Raw genomic sequence first — 22,393 nt, forward strand, 5'->3', positions numbered from 1 at the left:
CTTTTGCAAACACATACAGTCTGCCCCAGCCAGACTGTGACACAAGGGTATTTGCTGAGACATTGTAAAGTTGTTTTGAGTAGTCACCAAAAAAGGAATAATAAAATGAAGTTGTTATTATTCTCAACTCAAAGAATACAATAATTCTTTATTTTCAGTAAAGAATTTTTAAATCATGTTAATTAAAAAGCCATGTAAACCATGCTTCTGTTTTGTATTTCAGCCCAAGGAATCGAACAAGAATTTTCTCCTTTTTCCTTAAAAGCGAGCAAACTGCGATAGATATGGAATGAGATTCTAAATTGTCTGACTTTAGATTTTTTTCGCATTTCCATGCAAACACTTTAATTTCTCAGAACTAACCGAGCACTACCACTGATAGAATGGCTGCAAGGCTTTTGAGGGTTCAATCTCAAAACCATAATAACCCCGTTCAGATAGTAAACTAGATAAACGTGTTGGTTTTTTCATCTATGCTCAGTTCGTGATAAAACAAACTAGCGTACTGCCACAACACGGAATACTCATGCGTGGATCTGCCACAGGGTCCCTCTGTATGAGTAGGGCGAATAATTGAAGCTCACGGCCTTATCAATAAGCAGCCCCACGCGTGAGTACCGTCCCATCTGAAAATAAAAACAAATCCAGCATGCTGGCTCAATCTCCGCGAGCTACTTTCTCTCCCCACCAATCAGCGCGCCGCAGCTGCACGCTAAGCCACGCCTTCTGTTCTCTCGAGCTGGAACATTTTGTTTATCGTGCCAAAGAAGTTGTTACAGCTTCGATGTGGCACGATTGTGTTCACTGTTAACACGCAGACTTTTTACATATCAAAGCACGCAGATAGAAGTAAGGACGTCGTAGCGTAGTGCAGGGTTAGAGTAATGACAAAGAAAGACGTCCAGCCTCCATGCTTACTTTTAACAAAAAAGAAGTTATGGATTCTAACGACGGTAGGAAGAGACGCAAGGTAAGCGGCTTTGTGCGGGGCTGCAGGCGGAGTGTGGCCGGAAAGATGAAACGAGAGATGAGCAAAGTCCTGCGCTCCATAGCGCTGGACGATAACAACCGTAAAGAGCTCGTGCAGGGGGAAGAGGACGACTACGACTGCTTCCCTATCAGTTTCCTCCGCAGTGACCTATTGGAGCCCCACTTAGTCGTGGCTCCCCGGTACAGCCTGCTACGAGAGGTCGGTCGTGGAAGCTACGGGGTGGTGTACGAGGCTGTAGCTCGGAAAACAGGGGCCAGGGTAGCGGTGAAGAGGCTGCAGTGTGACGCCCCGGAGAAAGTGGAGTTGGCGCTAGCCGAATTCTGGGCCTTGACGAGCTTGGAGAACCGACACCAGAATGTAGTCCAGCTGGAAGAGTGTGTCCTGCAGAGGAACGGTTTGGCCCAGAAGATGAGCCACGGAAACAAGAAATCCAAGCAGTATTTGCGGCTCGTGGAGACTTCACTCAAAGGTACACACGCTGCTGTTAGCCGTGCAGTATCACCAGTACAGTAATGAAAGTACAGGAGCTGCTGTTGGAGCTTGTGTCGTGATGATTTTACCGGCCTAAGAAATGCAAACTTTACGGTGCACCGTGTTAAAGCCTCGATGTCTCATCTGAGATGTCTCATTCAAGATCTAAGCAGAATGAGAAACGACAAAAGGCCATATTTAAATACCGCTGAAGTTTGGTAGTTACTGATAGGCAGTGTTAGCAGTATTGTGAGCCTGGTTTATTATTTATTCTATTTGACACAATGAATTTTTACACTCCGTTACAAATAAGAGAATGCTGCTGAGTTCACCAAAGTGCTGTAGACATAAGTTAAAAGGTGCAGGTTTCATTCACTAAAGAGCATTTAAAGCCAACTTCGTTGCAGCCTGCCGTGACGTCACTCCACTACTACCTATAGAAGGCACAGAAAAGTACACGGTGCTGCCCTGCTCACGAGAGAACACAGTGTACTACTTACAGCCTGCCCTTGTTAACTGAAATGTGACATGTTAAATAGCAATATTACAGTGCACTGTCAATGGCAGAGTTGTTACATTTTTAACTTAATATGATCAGTGCAATTTTAACCTATTTATCATATCGTTTGTTTACATTCATCAGCCCAGAGATACATTTAGTGATGTTTAAATGTGTCTTCAACAAACTAAAATTTAACATCATCTAACATCTTAATGCTGATGTTAAAAGCTGGGTTCTGAACAGGCCCAGTTTACAGTCTTGTTTTCTTTTAATAGCTTGCCTGTTATGTAAGTGTCACCACTGAGGCTCTCTGAATAAAATATTAATAGGAAATATTAATCCTAAGCTGGGATCTCTTGGATCCATCAAGCAATGACAAAGAACGCTTGTAGATTTGAAACATTGAGAAGGATTTGATTTGTATCTTTTTGGCCCATCAGCTTTTGTCGTGATCCACCTAACAAGTTTTTCAAATGCAGTCAGTGATCATGACACAAGCATGATAACTGAGTGCAGCCTTTGCTTAATGCCTGTGAAAATCTAGCAAATTCAATGTTATCATTGTGGACAGGTAATGGTCTTTGAAGTGATGAGAAAGTAAATAACTCCCAGTGTCAATAGGAGCATGATTTGGTAATTTACCAGGACCTGTACAGAATGTCAGCTAATACTGGTGTATGGCAGCTACAGTATATTGATCATTTGGGCATTATGTAAACTGATAAGTCTTATCTGTCTATACTGTAACAATTCTTTAAGAACTAGAAATACAAGATTTTGTTCAAAGTAGTTTTCAAAAACCTCTGTACCCAGTTTGATCTGGCTTTAATAATGTTCATACAGTACACATCAGTCCTCATAGGTCCCCATAACTAAAAGATTAGAAGTTTGAAACCTCAAGCACAGCTTTATTTTGAGTGGCGCAGCTAAATGTGTCAGCAGATTGTGATCTGTTGCATGCAATCACAAACCAGTGACAGTACTTTTCCCTCCCTTCCTCTTTAAACGGTCCCACAGTGTACCATAACAGTAGCTTTTACCAGAATCTTGCAGTTGACTTTTAAAATTTTCTTTCCTGGAGAAAGAAATGGCGTGACTTGTTTGAGTCAATGACGGATTTTTCTTCAATGCTGGTCACTGTCACGGCAGGGAGCACGACCGGGTTTAACTGCTCAGCAGCTGACTTCATTTCGGTGTTTGACAGTCTTCATCCCACTGTTCATATCTGCTCCCTTTGTTGTTGCAGGAGAACGTATCCTGGGCTACTCGGAGGAACCATGTTACCTTTGGTTTGTTATGGAGTTTTGTGACGGTGGGGACCTTAACCAGTACATTTTGTCCCGCCGGCCTGATCCCCAGACCAACAGGAACTTTATGCGCCAGCTGACCAGTGCTGTGGCTTTCCTGCACAGGAACAGTATCGTCCACCGCGACCTTAAACCAGACAACATTCTTATCTCACAGAAGTCTGGTTTTCCTATTCTTAAAGTGGCTGACTTTGGACTCAGTAAGGTTTGTGCTGGTCTGACCTCCAGAAACGGTGAAGAACATCCCATAGCAGGAGCAGGTGCCAGAGGGAGCATCCAGAACAGCTCGGTCAACATAAACAAATTCTGGTTGTCATCAGCCTGCGGCTCGGACTTCTACATGGCTCCTGAGGTGTGGGAGGGTCACTACACAGCCAAGGCTGACATCTTTGCTCTGGGCATCATCATCTGGGCAATGATCGAAAGGATTACTTTTATTGATGCAGAGTCCAAGCGTGAACTGCTGGGTACTTATGTTCGGCAAGGCTCGGAAATTGTCCCTGTTGGGGAGGCTTTGCTGGAGAACCCCAAGATGGTGCTCCATATTCCTCAGAAGGCCAGAAGCTCCATGTCTGAGGAGGAGAAGAAACTCCTCCACGAGATGCTTGCAGTAAACCCTCAGGACCGACCGGACGCCTTCCAGCTGGAGGTGCGGATGGACCGAGTCACATGTGCTGTTTGACAGACAGCACCTCCTATAACCTCTTATTTCCCTTACCACTCAAAGAAGGGACCTTTCAACTTCCCAGGTAAGATTCATGTCTTTATAAACCATGACCTCATCTGTCTGTTAGGAAAGAATCAGAATCAGAATCAGAATACTTTATTGATCCCTGGGGGAAATTATTTTTTGTTACAGTGCTCCATTTTAAACCAACATTAAGACAAGACAGACAATACGCTAACTAAGAATAGTACAATATATACATATATATATATACATACATACATACATACATACATACATACATAAGTCACTCATAAATAAATATTTGGAAAAGAAACATGTGTAGTTGTAGCAGCAAACAGCAAACAGGAAAAGGAAGCACATTAACAAAAAAATGTTGTAACAGAAGAACTGTAATGCCAAGATTAATTGTTGTTGTTATCATGTGGTTAAATTAAACTTAATTTGTTAATCAGAGTTCACCAGAGGCCTGGCAGAGGTTAACATTTACTTACCTAATACATGCTGTGGGAAAGAGACGGTAAAGTGCTTAAATCGTATAGAATAAAGAACTATGAGTCGATGATTACATGTGGTTGGGAGTTTAAATTGCTGAGTGGTCAATAAGGCCAGAAATGCCAGTCCATTTCATACTGAAGGTGAGCTTACTTATATCTTGGTTGCTACAGTACACAATCCTTCAGTTAAGAAATGTCCATTTCTTAATGTCCATTAATGTGCCGCTCAGGTGCGTCTGCCTCCCCTGCAGACCACACCCCGTTACACACACTAACGTGGTAAAATACATATTTAGGCAGAATTTTGCAAATATCTATTTTTTATTTTTTAGCAGCATAGTGCTTTTTTCCTATTATTCTTTTTTTTTAAAAGTCAGGTCAAGGCTCCAAAAGCCCAAAGGCGATATAAGGGTGGCGACTCACAACAGTTTTTGTTTGCGACATGGATCATTTTAGTTCAGCTGGGTGTCTTTCCTTTTGTTATATTTCTTTAAGAGTTCAAAATGTTAAATAAATAAAAAAAAGTCATTTTCTTTGTAGCACTTCATGGATTTCATAAGCAACACACCTTAGTTGTTCACACAAAGCATAAAGGTAAAAAACAATATATACAGTGTTATCTTCATTTTAGATGTCAAAGTATTTGCGGCTCCCAGTGTTTTCTTTACATTGAACCCGGGTCCAAATGGATCTTTGGGTCTTAAAGGTTGCTGACCCCCTGTCTTAGAAGATTGATCGAGTAGATTGTGGACCATTTCTGTGGGACGAAAGACAAATTAGGCAGCATCTGATTAAAAATAAAATAAAATAATGAATTCATAATTTTGTCTTTGACTTAGTTATTTGTCACAATGTATTTGGCAGTCTGCAGAGGGCAAACTATTTTTGTGCCACATAGAGCTGGGCGATATATCGAGTTTTTAAAAAATATCGATATACTTTTATACGAGATATAAGATGTGACAATATCCTTTATATCGATATAGTCTATGTTACGTTATAATTATACTTGTGGAGCCGCAAGTTTGCCTCTCTTTCGTCCACTTTCGTCTTTACGCAACGTTACTCGGCCTCGCCTCTCCTTCACTGAACACAACTCCCCCTCCTCCCCCATCGCTTCACCTGCAGGAAGCGACAAGATGGACACAGCAAATCTCCGTTAACGAGTTACTGCGCATCGCCCCGTGCGTGGGGCTGGACGGTGTCAACGTGTTAGCTAGCTAACCACGCTAACGAGCTAACCACGCTAACGCCATGCAGCCCAGAGGTGCTGCACGGACTAAAATCCTTTCATTCTCTCAAAAGTTGACAGCGCGCCTTATGTATGAATTCTGGTTGTGCTTGATGGCCGCGAACCGATTTTATGTGGAACACGGCGCTCAGCAATCTGTCAAAAAATGTTTTAGTACGACTTTAGTAAGCTACGGAGCTGCACCGCTTGATGGATTGTCGGAGCATTACGGCTGAGCCTCGCGGAGTGATACGTACTGTGCTTCAACGTAATATTACCCTACTGTGTATAAGGACCATAAATGGCACCTGTTAAGAGACGTGGTTGCGAAGCGGATTACAAACTCCAGGCTGTCAGTCACGCAGTACAAGTTGGGAACAGAGCAGCTGTGAAATCTGTCTTTGTTATTGTGCTCAGCGTCTTTTAGTTTACATTTTGACTGCACAATTGTGAGCTTTTTGTTATGCACAAAAACAACATTGTTTTCTTTAAATTATGAGCATTATTATTTAATAAATGCTCATAATTTATTTTTGAGTAAATTTTATGTACATCTGCTCTATGTTAATAAAAGTGCCTGTGTGACATCTGGGACACAGCTTTGACTAAGAACTCTCTTTTTGTTCTTACTTTATGGCTTTAAAAAAATATATCGAGATATATATCTTATATCGCCATCCAGCTAAAAAATATTGAGATATGAATTTTGGGTCATATCGCCCAGCCCTAGTGCCACATACATATAGAAAAGTTTCCCTGTCAGTATTGTTGATATCATTGCTTTGGTACAGCTTGCGTTTGTCATACGTAACATAAGGGTCACCAACATTTTTATCTGTGATGGAATTTTGTTTGACTCGCCATTAAATACGAATTGACGAATTTGGGGAAAAAAGCGCAGTGGGCTTGGGTACAGGCTTTTTGTTACTAACTATAACCCAAGAGCCAAGTTATAATTAATTATAATGACGCGTTTGAAAATGAATTAGAAAAGCAGTTATCTCTGTCCTCTGCTGATCTCTTGATCCATGGGAACCAAAGCCTCAGGTGACATCCTAGACCTGTCCCTTCACTTCACATACACCCAACTTCTGCTGACGTCTTGCCAGAGCTTCGCACGTCACTGCAGGATTAACTGAGGTAAAAATATCTCCGTATTCAAAATGAGGGATTCATTTTAAATGATCGTGTTTGACAGAACAAGTCTTGCTTAAAATGAACGAACAAATACAAAAGCGTTTATGGTAGGTGAGAGGAGGCGTGTCCATGTCCTCAGGGGAGAGGAGAGGGTGGTTCAGGAAGACTGCTGCGTGATCAGTACTGGGAACCAAACGGGGTACAACCCTGGCCTGAGGGCAAACGGCGTGTGTGTGTGTGTGTGTGTGTGTGTGTGTGTGTGTGTGTGTGGGAGGGAGAGGGGGGGCAGTGTGAGAGTGAATCAGAAAGCGTTGAATAAGCCTTCTGGATCTTTGGCATTTGTACAGTAAATGTGTTTTATGTGGTTTGTTTTCACACCTGACAGTTTTGGAAAACACTGACTTCAGTTTTTATCACCACAGAGACTGTTCAATAAACCTCTCGTGATACACAGCCTGGCTTATTTATGATCAGTGAAAACTTGGCCTGACCTTATGCTCAGTGTTGTTCTGAAGAGGGTGATATGTAAATCTCACTTTGGATTATTCTGAAAATGATTAAAAACCCCACAATGTTCCCTGCTTTAGCCCTAACTCGTACCACTTTACCCAGCTCTTTCATACTTTGTTATGTGCCTTTGTGATCAGTGTGCAGTGGGAAACACCAGGGCATCAAACAGATTTTAATATTAGACAAAGATAAGCCAACAACTAATGTCTACAAATGAACATAATTCAACAATAACAAAGAGACTGAGCAAAAATCGCAAAGCTGAAAACCACTGTAGACCAAAAAGAATGCAAAGGCTCATCTCACATTTCCAGATGTTTCTTAATAAAAAAGCATCTGGATGAGCCACAAGATATTTGAAAATATTTTGTCGACTAATAAAACAAAGGTTGAACTTTCTAGAAAGTTTTCATCCCATTAAACCTGACATAAAAACGTACATAGCATTTCAAATAAAGAACACCAACAGTCAAACATGGTAGTAGCATGGTGCTCTCTACCAGAACATCCTGAAGGAGAATGTGCAGCCATCTGAAGCTCAGTTTTTGCAGCAGGGCGATGACACCTGAAGTCTACCTCAGAGTGACCCCCCCCCCCCCCCCCCAAAATAAACCCCCTCAAAATATAGATTATAGTCAAAGTCCAGCATTAAAATCCTATTGAAATGCTTTGGGGTGACCTTAAACAGGCAGTTTATGTTAGAAAATCAGTGTGGTTGAATTAAAAAAATTCTGCAAAGAAAACTTGGCTAAAATTCCTCCAAAGTGAAAGACATTTATCGCAAAAACCTTGATTGAACTTCTGGTAGCCAAGGTTTGCACAACCAGCATTAGGTAGTTACTTTTTCATTTAGGCCAGGACCAGTTGCGTTGGATAAATCTACATCCTGGACCTAGATATAGAAGCAGAGGAATGGTCAAGGGTGCAGCTAGCATCCTGGTATCAGTAGCACAGTTGGATACGTTAAGCTGTGTTGTCAGGCTGCTGAAAGCTGATGCCTCTCGTTTTAGGGCCCACTGTGGTGGGGCTCCAATCCAAGTAGAAATCCTTGACTGTTAATTTTCAGGGGAACTGACTGGAGCATGAGAGTAGTGATGTAACTTCTGAACCCAGCACCAAGATAAGCCAGCTTTTCAGGAGACTTGCCTGATTTGAGGGGTGGTTTTGAAGAGGGGAGGAGTAGAGCCAACGAAGGAGCTTTTGCTGGTGGGTAATCTTCATTTATTGAAGCTTATAAAGTTGCAATTTTGACAAGATGGCAAGCGAGTGACTGGAGCAGAGAGAAGAAATGTGCAGAATGAATGTGACAGACCTGATTATTGTTTGGTAGTGCCAATGGCTGCCTAATGGTCCTGCAGCATGGCACGTGGTGTTTGGTGTTGTGCTGTAACCATCCAGACAGCCTAAAGTTTGTTAGCCTTAAGTATTGACTACAACGTTTAGGCAAAATTTTATGCAAGTTGTTTTTCTGGAAAAGGGATAAAAAGTTTAAACATTAAAATTCAATTTTACTTGGATTAATCAGAAAATTGGCCTGAGATATTTCTACAAAGAGGTACAGAACAGTATCAAGCTTCCTAAGCTTGGTAATCCTTATCAGCCTTGTTTTTTTTCTAATCCTACAACCTGCTGATCCCTACTCAGTAGCTGAATCTTTGTGACAGTGTTTGTTGTTAGCAGTGTGGAGAGATGCTTAAACCTTAACTGGAAGACACTCATTCACTCACCCATTCAAATAACTGAATTCAGGTGTTCCAGTCACTTCCATCACCACAGGTGTGTAAAATCAAGCACGTTGGATTGTAGACTGCTTTTACAAACATGTGTGAAAGAATGAATTGCTCCCAGAAGCTCAGTGAATCCTAGTGTGACACTGCGCCACCACCTGTGCAACAAATCCAGCTGTGAAATGTCTTTGCTCTTGAGAATTTCAGTCAACTGATTGTTGTTATTATTACAAAGTAGAAGCAACTGGGAACGCCAGTGCCTCAGCCACAAAGTGATAAGCCACGTAAAATCACAGAGCGGGGTCAGGCGATGTTACGGTGCATAATACGCCGAGGTCGCCAACTTTCTGCAGAGTCAGTGTAGCTCAGGAAGTCAAGCAGCTCGTCTACTAATGCGAAGGTTTGACTGCTTCAGTTCGCATGTCAGATATTTGTGAATGGTAGATAGGAAGCACTTACTCATTGAAAAACGCATGTTTGAATGGGTGTGACTAAGTGGATGTACAAAGAGCTTTGAGTACTCATGTAGAGTAGTGCCATATAAGAACCAGTCCATTTACTCGCTGCAGACTTCCACACTTCAAGTGACCTTTATATTAACTGAAGAACAGTGCATAGAGAGCAGCTGCATCAAGCCTTACCAATGCACTGCAAAAGTGTTGGAGACTGTAGTTTAGTCTCACTGACTGCTTTGTTCTTCTTTGTTTGTTTTAATACGAAAGCTTACATGAAAAGGAACAGACTGTGTTTTTTCCTGTTTTGGAAGTGGATAACATCCATATTCCTGCCCTGTCGTGCACTGCAAACAGGACAGCATTGTAGCCTACCCACTGTAGATATATCAGGACAACATTGTAAAATTATGGATTATTTTATTCATAATATCAGGATAGAATAACTACTTTTGCGGCAGTGTGTGCATGAAAATGTCCTGGTGAGATTGTTTAGAATGAAAACCTTTTGTAGTGCATCAAATGGCTGTTCAGGCGATGCTCAGCGACCTAAATCATTCTCCTGTTTGTTTGAACTTGAACTCTTCACTTGCCTGGATTAAGCATTCAGCTCCACAGTACTGTTCGCTGTCACAGACCTCATTCTGTGACGTAAGGTCTCTCAGCTTCCTGTCGCAGACTGGCCTCATTCTCTCGTGTCATGATTGGATAGCATGTTACGCAACAGGAACGGCTCACAGCATGGCTGTGGTTCAGTGGAAAACCCTGAGGGATTAGTGTTTGTAAGCACACAGAGAGAAGGGGAGGCTGTAGTTTTTGCTGCTTGTGCATATTTACTGGATATCAGGACATGTTTGACTGAGGGAGAAACCATCACACTCACCAATTTCAGACCAACGAGGAAAAGCACAATGTGTTGAATCTGTGGCTATCTTATGATCTCTCATCCAGTCAGCACGACGATGATGTCTTATTTTCTATTAATGAGATGTAGAAAGAATAAAAAGCTTGTGTGTGTGTGTGCGCGTGTGCGTGCGTGTGTACAGGTAAATGAGCTTTGCAATGTGAGCTCTGGAAAACTGAAAACTGCATGTGCCTGTATACAAGTCATTTGTACTGAGTGATGAGCACAGACTTGGAAAGTAACTGAGAGTAAACAAAAAACACAAAGTAAAATTACTGCTCAGCGTTTTCTTACTGAATGAGTTCATCTGGATGCAGCAGTGTGGTAACTGGAGATCATAGAGGAGGAAAAAATGCTCTTGATGCGACTTAAATTTTCTCAACTTAACAACAATATTGTTACAACCACGTCGTGTTTGACGCACAACATGGTTGTAAATGAAGGTTGGGCGATTGGACGATATATCGATGATAGGCTGAGCGTTTCACTGATGGTTTTTACAAGAGATTTATTTATTTGCCCATGAGTAAATTTGCTAATAATGTTGGTCGAAGCTAACCGAAGCAGTCGATGGGAAAAATGATAGCGCTGAAGAGTGCGCCCAAACGTTTGTTTACTTAAACTCACAACAGAAAAAAAGAACGGCAGCAGCCTACGTTCAGAAATAAACAAAAAGATTTTATTGAAATAAAAACCCACAATGGTGCGGAGGGAAACAACGAGAAGCTTTCTTCTTTTTTCCACTCTAACCTTATCTGCTTACAGACCAAACAACAGATACAAAAAGTCAGTTAAAAATCAAAATATTTATCACCAATCGTCGGTTTTTGGACTGACGACTGTCGGTTGGAAAACTGTTACATATTCTCCAACCTTATAGTAAATACCTGGGAGGCTCACTTAGGCTGCCAGAAACTGGAAAGTCCAGGCTAACAAGCCACCAGCTCAGTCATGTGTGATAGGCAAATCACTCCTTGTGTGATTCAAATGAGCATTTTCTTATGTGTGCAGTGAGTCTTCTCATTTGTGATTACACTGACAGTCCAGAATACAGTCTGTTGGCTGTCAGATACAAGGAGAGATTCATGGCATTTTCCTTCTCTTTAAAAATGCTCCATCTTAGTACTTTGTTTTCAGTTCTGTTGTTACAGGTGGATAAAATCAAGCACACTTACTTTTACAAGTTGAGAGGGCTGAGTAACAACAAAAACTGAACATCAGGAACTTTATGGCTGGACTGCTCCTGTGAGTGTAATGTGTAGGTGGCCCTTTGAATCTAAATTCAAAGGTTTAAGCCCTTTATATCTGGTTTTCTTTATGTGCAATTAATTACTTTCATTCTAATTCTGAGCATTGTGTGGCGTATGACATTTCAGAATACTATAAATCATCATTATAGGACAATTTAACAAATATAGATTATTAAATATTATTATAGTGCAGGCTTCTGTCTTACAACATGATCATCACGTTCTCCAGTTTCCCCTGAAGGTGAAGTAGAGCAGCTCGCCTGCTAAGTGGAAGGCTGGCGGTTCAGTGCCTGCATGCCAAACATCTGTGGGTATGAACCCCAAGTGAACATTAGGTATAGAGAAAACATGCTTGTGTATATGAGGCGCTTTGCATGCATGTTTCCTTGTATAGAGAAATGTGGCGTATGCAGAGAATGATTCTGATTTACTAACATGCACAAGGCGGGTGTGTAAGAATGTTTCCACCCACGTGTCATTTGCGCTGTGGTCAGTAACATACAACATGGATACATGTGTTTTTGTGTTGTCTTCATAAAGGACATAGTTTGAAAGGTGGCATCGGATGGCCGGGGTGGAATATTTAGTGACATGAGTCAGCATTGATGTCCATGTGCGTTGTGCGTGACATCCCCTAATCCACCCCCACCCGCTCCTCTGCTGGACAATGAGATGAGAGTGCTGCTTTTGGTTGATGGCTTATGGGAGCTTTGGTCAGGAACATTTTGTCTTCTTGTGTGCAGCCGTGTGTCACTGCTATCCAGTCCAGAGCAGTGTAAGCTTCTGTACTGCACACACGTACGGTCCTTACTTTCAGGAATTCTTTTGATTTCATATGAGCTTTTTCAGCATGTTGTCCTTGCCACGGACACAAGAATGCTTATGTGCTATAAAGACAATGCGTTTGATGCTTTCACTCTTCATATGGCTTTTAGTACTCTAAAACAGAGAGGATGCTGATTGTGGACAGCAGCCTGAAGGCACAGTATGCCATGTTATGTACGGGCTCAGAAAGCGTGGGCTATTACAGGGCGGCTGAGAAATGCTGAGAAGCAGTCTTTACGAGAGTTTGGGAGAAAGCGTGATGAGCACACTGGTTTGTTCTTATGTAACATTGTTGTAAAAACAGGCTAGCTGAGTGGCTGCAGCGCTTGTAAATATTTCCTTTGGGTCCTCGGGGCTCTGAGGAAGAACTGCAAAAACCAGTTCTTACACAAGTGATCACAACGAAGCACCTCACCGTGTTCTGTGGTGTATTCAGAAGCAAAAAGACTAAAAGCTCAAGCCAACCCCTGCTTCTAGGCTTGGATGTCTATAATTTACGATAGGCAACCTTCCTGTACAGCCCAGCAAACCACCTTTTCTCACAGTGAATAACATAGAGCCACATCTCTTCCACTCTGCTGTCTCCATTCACAGCAGCTGTGTTGGATCTAATGGTGTGTAAGCTCTTTACATGATGTTAATCTGCTGACAGTCTGCATGCCATCAACCACAGACTCACAACTCTGTGGTGGCGCTGTCATGCTTTGTTCTCCTGCTTATTTCTCTTTGGTTAAATGTTGCCAACTGTGGCTAACTTCATTTTGACTTGTAAATAATAAATAGAAACAGTTTGATCAGCAGAAAGTGAGGATTTTGACCAACAGGAAGAGGGTTTGACATGGTTTGATATCTTTGGGTTTTGAACCTTTGTTGGAACAGAACTATACATATTTCACAATAAAATAACAAACAATGACTGTAATACCTGCTGTAAGGTGGCTGAGGAAGTAGAGTAGATCATCTGCCAATCAGAAGGTTGGAGTGTTCTTTTCCCAATACTTCATATGAAAAAAAGCTTTGGGTGATCTATAAATACTAGTCCATTTACGATTTGTCATGTTGGGATTGCACACTGGAAATCATGTGCTTCTTTTTCAGTTTCATCCATAGCTGTTGTTTGTGTCCCCTCATTCTTTGTGTTGTGGCACAGTTCCTAACATTTGTCCTGACATTTAACAGGGTTGCAGCATTAAAGGTCAGATTAGCATCACTCACATCCTAAATATCTGCTCATGAGAGAACAACATATTTGTTGTGGTCAAATCATGGTTCAGTGGTTAAAACTCTCACAGCAGAAAGCTCCTGGTTTGAACGTTGGCCATTCTGTGTCAAGATTTCATCCAGATACGGCAGTTTCTTCCCACACCCCATAGATGACGACATTAATTTGAATATTCTATATTTGCCATAAATGAGATTTAGATAAGGTGTGCAGGATAAAGCAGTGTATGAATGTATGGTTAAATCTGGCTTGTAGTCTAAACTGCTTGGAGTGATAAGTAAGAGTAGAAAGTTGCTGTGTGTGTTTGCTGCCTCTGGCAGTCCTACCACTTCCTGTAAGATACTGGTCTCCACTGCTGCTTTTTAATGAGGCAGTCTGCCTTTGAGTTATAAAACAAGAGGAGGCAGCAGGCCGTAGTTCTGTCCAGGATATACTGAGCTTCCACCTGGCCTGTTTTCTTTATTACACTTGCTTATAAAGAACGTTAAACAGAATAATTACATGTTGAATTCAGTGAAAGTGGAGTTTCACATTTTTAACCTTTTTAGTTTAACGACGGCTAGTTTCAGGACGAGAAAACACGACTAACTAGACTTAAAGCGTTGATTTCTCTAATGGTAACACAATGTGCTGTTTAAAACTAGCGATGCTACCTTCATTTGACTTCCAGTGTGGATTAAACACACAGGGAAAACCTCTGTGCAGCACCTCATGCTCCAATCAGACAGCGAAGAAGAAAAAATACACTTAAAATGCTAAATATTATATGAAAACACATTTATACCAAAAAATGTTTACAGTATATTAAAATATGACAAATTAACATCTGAAAAATAAATGGCGACTGAAAGTGTTGCACATTGTGCCGGGCATTATGGATGCACATTGTTCTATGTTCCATTATGCTATTTTTACTCCCGTAGTTTTTGTGAAATATTTTCTTTCTCTATACATAGTAAAATAATTTAGGCATCTTACATCTTAAACTTAGCACTGTGTGTTTGTACTTGTCTATTTTCCCCCATTTATACCCTTTGTATTACTACATTTATTGCTCATGTCAGACGTGTGCGTCCTGCTAAGCTGATCCACTTTTGTCCATAGCGTGTGCTGTGATGTTATGCAACATATGAAAAGAGGAACAAAGCGCTGCCAGCCTGAGCTGTTGCATGTCAGCCGGTGAGCTATTATTAGAGCAGTTCTGAACCAAACATGGACACATCCAACAGCAGGAAGTATGGCTGTGTGCGGCAGTGCTGTCATTTTTACTGCAGGTAGACACATACAAATGTGCACCATTCTACTTTTGCACCCAGTGACCTCAGTGCCTTTGCTATAGCATCCCTGTGCAGTGCACATTTCTTTTCGTTATAGTAGTTTGCAGAGCTCTTCAGACGAAACGCCTCTGTTATAGGGTTTGATTCAGAAGAGATCTAAATCATTTTGCATGCCACATATTACAGTGAGAGAAAATAGTTGATCTGCTGCTGAATTTGTAAGTTTGGTCAAGAAATGAATAGTCTCTATATTGATAGTTTCATTTTGATAGAGAGGGACAGAATATCAATCAAAAATCCAGAAAACATCTATTTTGAAAGTTATGGATTGATTTGTACGTCATTGAGTAAAATCAGTAATTGATCCTCTATAAAGTAGCCAGAGTTCTGATTGGCTGTGTACCCATGCAATACACAGATTACAGATTGTCAGTCAGATACTCCTGATCTCAACACATACGTTGAGATCAGGAATGAACATTAGGGATAAGAGACCTGCACAATGCTGGAATGGGCTACAGACAATTAGCAAGATCTGTTGGTGCGAGTATTCAGAACTGGAAGAAATACACTGCTCAGAAACATTTTAATCAGATTCTAGCTTCAAGTCAATGAAATGTCTGAGATATTGATCTCATCAATTAGTTCAGTTGTATTTATATAGTGCAAAATCCCAGGAGGAGTCGTCTCAATGCGCTTTATATAGAAAGGTAAAGACCCTACAATAATAATAATAATAAAACATACCACCAAGGCAACAAAGGTGTGGTTAAAGAAAATTAATGTCATCGAGTGGCTTAGCCTCCCCCTCCCCCAGGAAATCTGTGGAGGGAGGTGATGCTTCAAGTTGTCGAGTGTAATCCAAGAAACCAAATAGTCTGGCTGACATTCTGTCTCTACTACTATAAAATTAGAGACTGTTCTTTGGAAGTAAGCAAAGTTACAAATTCAGATGAGTATCAAATAATTTTCCTCTAGTGGATTCATTATATTGGAATTATACTCAAAAGAAAACGAGTCTTACCTGGCGGGCTTGACTAAACTAGTTTGTGTTTTCTAATTTTTTTCCAACCTGTTCTGGCTGTGCGAATAAATATGCGAATAAACATGCAAGGCAAATTTATTTGTATAGCACAATTCAACAACAAGGTGATTCAAAGTGCTTTACAGAGACATTAGAAACAAAAACAAATAAAAAGCATGATTTAAAATTGATTAAAACAAGCAAACAAACTAACTAACTAAACACACACATTTCACACCTGTTCGCGCGATCTGAACCGTTTTCGTAAGGGGAGCTACCAGTCCTTCTGTGGACGAGCTACTTTCTATTTTAAATTCCCTGAATTTAAAATACTCTCTAGACCCAGTCTAGACCCAGCTGGGGAGCTACCCAGAGCTCTAAACCCACTTAACAAACAAACAAACAAACAAAATAAATCAGAACAGTATATAAAATCAAAACAGATAAAATCAGAACAGTAGATAAAATCAAAACAGATAAAATCAGTAGTTAATGTAAGTTTTTAAATTTAAGCTTAACAAACAAACAAAACAGTATATAAAATCAAAACAGATAAAATCAGAAATAGATAAGATCAGTAGTTAGTGTAAGTTTTGAAATTTAAGCTTAAAAGTGTGGATTTGGTGCTTTATTCAAATGCAGCTGAGAATAGGTGAGTCTTCAACCTGGATTTAAATAAACTGAGTGTTTCAGCTGATCTGAGGCTTTCTGGGAGTTTGTTCCAGATATAAGGAGCATAAAAGCTGAATGCAGCTTCTCCGTGTCTGGTTCTGACTCTGGGAACTGATAAAAGACCGGATCCAGATGACCTGAGGGATCTGGAAGGTTCATACTGGGTCAGGAGGTCTCTGATGTATTTTGGCCCTAAACCATTCAGAGCTTTATAGGCCAGCATCAGAACTTTAAAGTCTATCCTCTGACGGAATAAACATGCGAATAAACATGCGAATGTTTCAATCTTGTGACCTTTATTGTACATTGTGGAAAAGAAGATCTGGTGATTTCAATAGGTTTGCAGATGTTTAACTTAAACTCACGTGATAGTTCACTCCGCTGTACTTTTTAGATTACAAAGTGATGTTGTATATTTCTGCTGATGACTTAATCAGTATAATTGTCACGGTTTGCACTGGCAGACTGTGTGGAGGGAGAAAGAGGACCCAAATGCAGACACTTGGAACGAAACTATAATTTAACAAAAGGCAAGCCGTCTATTTGTGGCGGGGAAAGGTACAAAACAAAAAGGCAGATGCACACTGAGGCGAAACTAACTAGAACTAAGCTGGGAGAAACTAAACACAACAAAGAACAAAACCTTGAATATGATTAAAAACCTGAGCATGGAAAAACACGGAGGTGTGGACATGATGAGAACTCAGCAGACAACCTGACAACGAATGAATGAAAACGCAGACCAAATGCACACAGGAGATCAGGGGATGTGAAACTAAACACAATGAACATGGGACACCAGACCTCTTCAAAATAAAACGGGAAACGTAATGAGATGCAGACATGAAACACATGAAGGGTGAGGGAGACTTAAACACCGAGGAATCTAAGAAACGATGAACTATAACAGGACAACATTGGTAATACAGAAATGAACTTAGATAATCTAATGAACGTAAACATAAACATCAAAATATATTACATCTCAAACCACTGGGTCCAGTGACCCATTATGGTGACAGTATTATTATTTTTGCTACTGATTTGTTCTTTCTGAAATGACTTTTGCTCCTTTATGCTGACCTGCTAATTCTTTGTCCCTACATCTGTGTCCTACACAGGTATCGACTCCAGTGGAAAAACGGACCCTGACAAGCTGAATTGTGAGGAATCTTCAATCATAATTTAAGCACAGAGTCACAGACTGCTCACTCCAAAACAGTCTGGACCAGTCTGCAAGTCAAACCACAACGACGCACTTCCAACTCCACGTAGTTCCAACACAGTCACTGTGGTGCTTTGGACTGGGGACGAATGGAGCACATAGTTTCTCTGAGAGCGACCTGGGCATGAAACTGTGCGTCTGTTTTGTAGTGGTGGACTTTTGTTCCCATCCTTCCCAGTATAGGCCTGTTCTTCCTTAATTGTGTAAGGTCTGTGACTGTGGCACAGGTTACTGTTTGTCATTGCACTCTACTGTACCAGTATTCAATCATTGTACTAATGATAGCAGTAGCTGTAAACGGTTGACATTCACCTCCCAGTGCAACCTTGTGCCTTAACAATGATGTACACCAAGTGCACTTTGATTTCTAAAACTATTTTGTGGGTCGCTTTTGAAAGTTCACACCAAGAAGGAAATTTACTGGAATCACTTTCATCTCATGTAAGCTGAGCAACTGAGTCTTCTGCTTTCAGTGGGGTTTGACACAATATTCCAGGCTGCATTAATATCATATGGGAAAGTGCCCCCCTCTGTCCAAACACTGAAGCACAATCATGAAACTGAAGCTGAGACATTGATTTAAACCAATGACAGGTGAAGTGATTAATGTTGATTACATTGAGGTCAGTTCTACAGCACAGTGAGTAGCACTGTTCCCAACGTCTGGTTTCATGGAGGCCCTCTCAAAACCATCGGGGCCCGAGGCATCCCAACATGCTAATGCCAGACACAACAGGACACCCCCAGAGTTTCTTCCTGTCAGTGTCCTGACAGGTCGGAGGTGTTTCGGGGTCGTGATCAGTGTCGCACTGGAGAAACACTGTGCGCATATGATCAGTTCTGTGCTCTAAAGGAAAAGTAGCAGGCCTGTATCAGCTCCACACAACCCTTCAGCAGGGAGTTCACACTATCCTATTGGCCGTTTGTTCCTGATTAATCCAAAGAGCACCTGATGGAAAAGCGCATCTATGTGGTAACGTGTAGTCATCCATGTTGTAAAGATACTGAGGATGGTTCTGTATTTTTTTGAATGGTGCAGCGTGAATCATGTGTATCGGGTCATATCTAAGCAGCACTGACCTGTTTATGGCAGAAGGACCTCTGATTAGCATCTGGAGACCATTCCCCAAACCAGCCACTGAAGTGTGTTAGACTCTTTGCAGTGTCGAGTGATGCTGTGGTTGGACAGACGCTTGTGGTTGGCTGATCGGAGCCCCTGTAACTCCTGGGAAACTTCTGGGATTTTTGACTTGATTTGTGAAAACTGGTCACTCCAGAAAATGAATAAAGCCATGGGGCTTGAAGGAAAAGAGCAAAATACAACACAGCAACTTTAGAAGGAGAGCGCAGTGTTAGATAGCTCTTCTAGCCTTCACTCCAGCATAGACCCGAGGAGCTCCTTTGGCTTTCACATCGCTGTATTACATGGTAGTATAATACAGTAGATTTTGAGGTGTTTTGTGATGTACCTCTACCTCATTCTCTGCACTCTGAAACCTCTTTCTTAGCTTTACTGTCTCTGTAGCAACCTTATCTTAGTCTGTGATACAAGACGCACTTTGAGTGGGATAGATTTTTACCTCAGACTCAATGACTTATTTTAATTCAACCTCTCACTGATATTTTTTTTTCTTTTTTTGCTTAGTGACAACGAATCCCATTGTAACATCTACTTCTGCAGGGTCTTCTGTCATAGATACTGTATAACAGAGCAATAAATATGTTGTCTTTAGTCAACAATGACAGATCCAGCTCAGAATAGTTTTAATGGCAGTTTGTGAAACAGACATAAATTTTAATTGGTTATGGTCATGGACATGAAGATGTGTGGGTAAGAAATAAATTAAACAAATGGTGACAGAAAGTCACAAGTCTACATACACAAACACATAGATTGGATTGCTTAAAGTATTTCCATAAGAACAGTGTTTGAAGGCGGATTCGCCTGCAGAAACATTGAAACCTGGCCAAGCAGTGCGAGTCAGTGTTGTTGTGGGACCTCACAAACATGTTTGTAATGTTTACACACTTATAAACTCGTTGTGAAGCATACTGAGATGTGCACCCATACTAATTCCTTGGATCCATTTCTGAGAGCCGTTTGTGGTGAATGCTAACACAACTTGAATGTGTTATTAAATTTGTGGTGAGTTTAAACGTTTGGAGTTTTGCTAATAGGCTAGCGTAACATAGACGGTCTTCCTTTTAAATTTTTGGGTTGTTGAATCTCTCCTGCTGCTCAGGAGTTTTGGTCACATTCATTTTTCTATAAGCACTAAAGACGAGGTTGATACCAAACTGTTATTCCTAAAGGCTTTACACACCTGCCCTGCTGCCACTTTCTGTACGAGTTAGCTCGTTTAGTTCTCTCGAGACTCGTAACGATTCCACTTTAAAACACTTTACTATGCAAAATGGTTCTGCCACAATGTGAGCACCACACAGAGCCACACCGTTCACAAGCTGTTGTAAGATCTTGAATTCCTCTAGTGCTGATTTCCAGTGAGTGCAGAAATGTTTCTTTGACATGTTGTTACATAAATACTGTTTTTGTAACTAAAGCTGACAGGAGCCATTAGAGAACCAAGAAAGCATTGTTTTTCCTGTAACTATGTAACTATTCTCGGAATAAATGGTTAAAACTGTAAATGTCTGCATCATGTGTGTTACGTGTGAACTTTATTTTGTTTACAAAGTCACATCATAGCTGTCTTCCTTATTGGATGAAAATCAGATTATTTAACAAATGTAATATAATGTTGGGATTAGGGAAATAAGTTTAAAAAAGCATTTTAATTATGGTTGGGGGCAGAAAACTTTCAGAGTGAAAATAAATGTGAGTCAGTACAATGAAGTCATGGATGCAAGCATGCAGTCTGCATTTCCTCAGCTGAACCGTTTGACACTCAGGACAATTTTGTCAAACCACCGGAAAAAAACAACTTTATATATTCACTAGTAATTTAATATCTACAGTGGGGCAAAAAAGTATTTAGTCAGCCACTGATTGTGCAAGTTCCCCCACTTAAAATGATGACAGAGGTCAGTAATTTGCACCAGAGGTACACTTCAACTGTGAGAGACAGAATGTGGAAAAAAAATCCATGAATCCACATGGTAGGATTTGTAAAGAATTTATTCGTAAATTAGGGTGGAAAATAAGTATTTGGTATCGTGAGATTTTGAGCCAAAACCTCCTTCCATCAGTGAGAACTTTGAAGATGAAACGAGGCTGGGTCTTCCAACATGACAATGATCCAAAACACACCGCCCGGGCAACAAAGGAGTGGCTCCGTAAGAAGCATTTGAAAGTCCTGGAGTGGCCTAGCCAGTCTCCAGACCTCAACCCCATAGAAAATCTGTGGCGGGAGTTGAAAGTCCGTGTTGCTCGGCGACAGCCCCAAAACATCACTGCTCTCGAGAAGATCTGCATGGAGGAATGGGCCAAAATACCAGCTACTGTGTGTGCAAACCTGGTAAAGACCTATAGTAAACGTTTGACCTCTGTTATTGCCAACAAAGGTTATGTTACAAAGTATTGAGTTGTATTTTTGTTATTGACCAAATACTTATTTTCCACCCTGATTTACGAATAAATTCTTTACAAATCCTACCATGTGGATTCATGGATTTTTTTTTTTTTTTCACATTCTGTCTCTCACAGTTGAAGTGTACCTCTGGTGCAAATTACTGACCTCTGTCATCATTTTAGGTGGGGGAACTTCCACAATCGGTGGCTGACTAAATACTTTTTTGCCCCACTGTACATTTAGCCTGATGTTTAATCACCCAGGAGCAGTTTGCCTTGGGAGACAATGGCTCCTGGGACACGTGATCCCTTCACCACAGTGAGCAGTGATTTATGCTGCAGTAACACTGTTCTGTTAGAGAGCACCAGATCTCTTAATCACTTACTTGGAATTAATGGTGCAAATTTGTCAAAAACTATTCTACACGCTTATTTCACAGTATGGTAAAAGTCAAATTTATATTCAGAAATGTTCAGTCTTTTGCAATTTGAGGCTTTTTTTCTTAGTGTCTGAGGACTTTGTAGGAGACATTTTTATTGAATCTGTCCCAAATTATAGATCCTGATTCATTCTGATGACAAGAAATACCAGTGAAGATTTGACCTTTAACAGCTTTTCAAGTAGTCATGTCCCATACAGAACCAAAATGATTTTACAAGCTCTGAACATTACAGGTTTAAATCCATGAATGCACAGCAGTGGACTGTGCTATGGCTTAATAAAAAGGTCAGTTCTGTTCATAATTCTGATTAATAATAATTGAATGAGTTCTGAATGAGCCTTCTAATGATGCTGCCTAAGGGAAGCATGTATAATGTAAACAGAATTGGTCCTAGCACTGAACCCTGTGGAACACCATAATTAACCTCAGTGTGTGAAGAGGACTCTCCATTTACACGAACAGACTGGAGTCTATTAGATAGATATAGAGCCTGCTCTAATTGCTCTTAT

General features: G+C 40.8%; 1 protein-coding gene across 1 annotated transcript; it reads left to right on the top strand.

Moving 5' to 3' along the window:
- Positions 1-728: 728 nt before the first annotated feature.
- On the top strand, positions 729-20,565 carry stk35 (serine/threonine kinase 35). Its single transcript, XM_086278868.1, has 3 exons — positions 729-1,460; positions 3,211-4,020; positions 17,809-20,565. Exons 1-2 carry the CDS (start codon positions 911-913, stop codon positions 3,951-3,953), a joined length of 1,293 nt encoding a protein of 430 aa, XP_086134994.1. The 5' UTR covers positions 729-910; the 3' UTR covers positions 3,954-4,020; positions 17,809-20,565.
- Positions 20,566-22,393: the final 1,828 nt, after the last annotated feature.

This window comes from Aulonocara sp. 'chitande type north' Nkhata Bay, linkage group LG20, assembly GCF_057382095.1.
Source record: "Aulonocara sp. 'chitande type north' Nkhata Bay isolate Kocher_YH1m ecotype deep benthic linkage group LG20, A_spYH_male_GT1.1, whole genome shotgun sequence".
NCBI lineage: Eukaryota > Metazoa > Chordata > Actinopteri > Cichliformes > Cichlidae > Aulonocara > Aulonocara sp. 'chitande type north' Nkhata Bay.

Excerpts from the sequence above, each read along its gene's own strand:
- stk35 (XM_086278868.1), top strand. The coding sequence starts at position 911 with ATGCTTACTTTTAACAAAAAAGAAGTTATGGATTCTAACGACGGTAGG. Across the intron at positions 1,461-3,210 it reads CGTGGAGACTTCACTCAAAG|GAGAACGTATCCTGGGCTAC; the intron begins GTACACACGCTG and ends TTGTTGTTGCAG.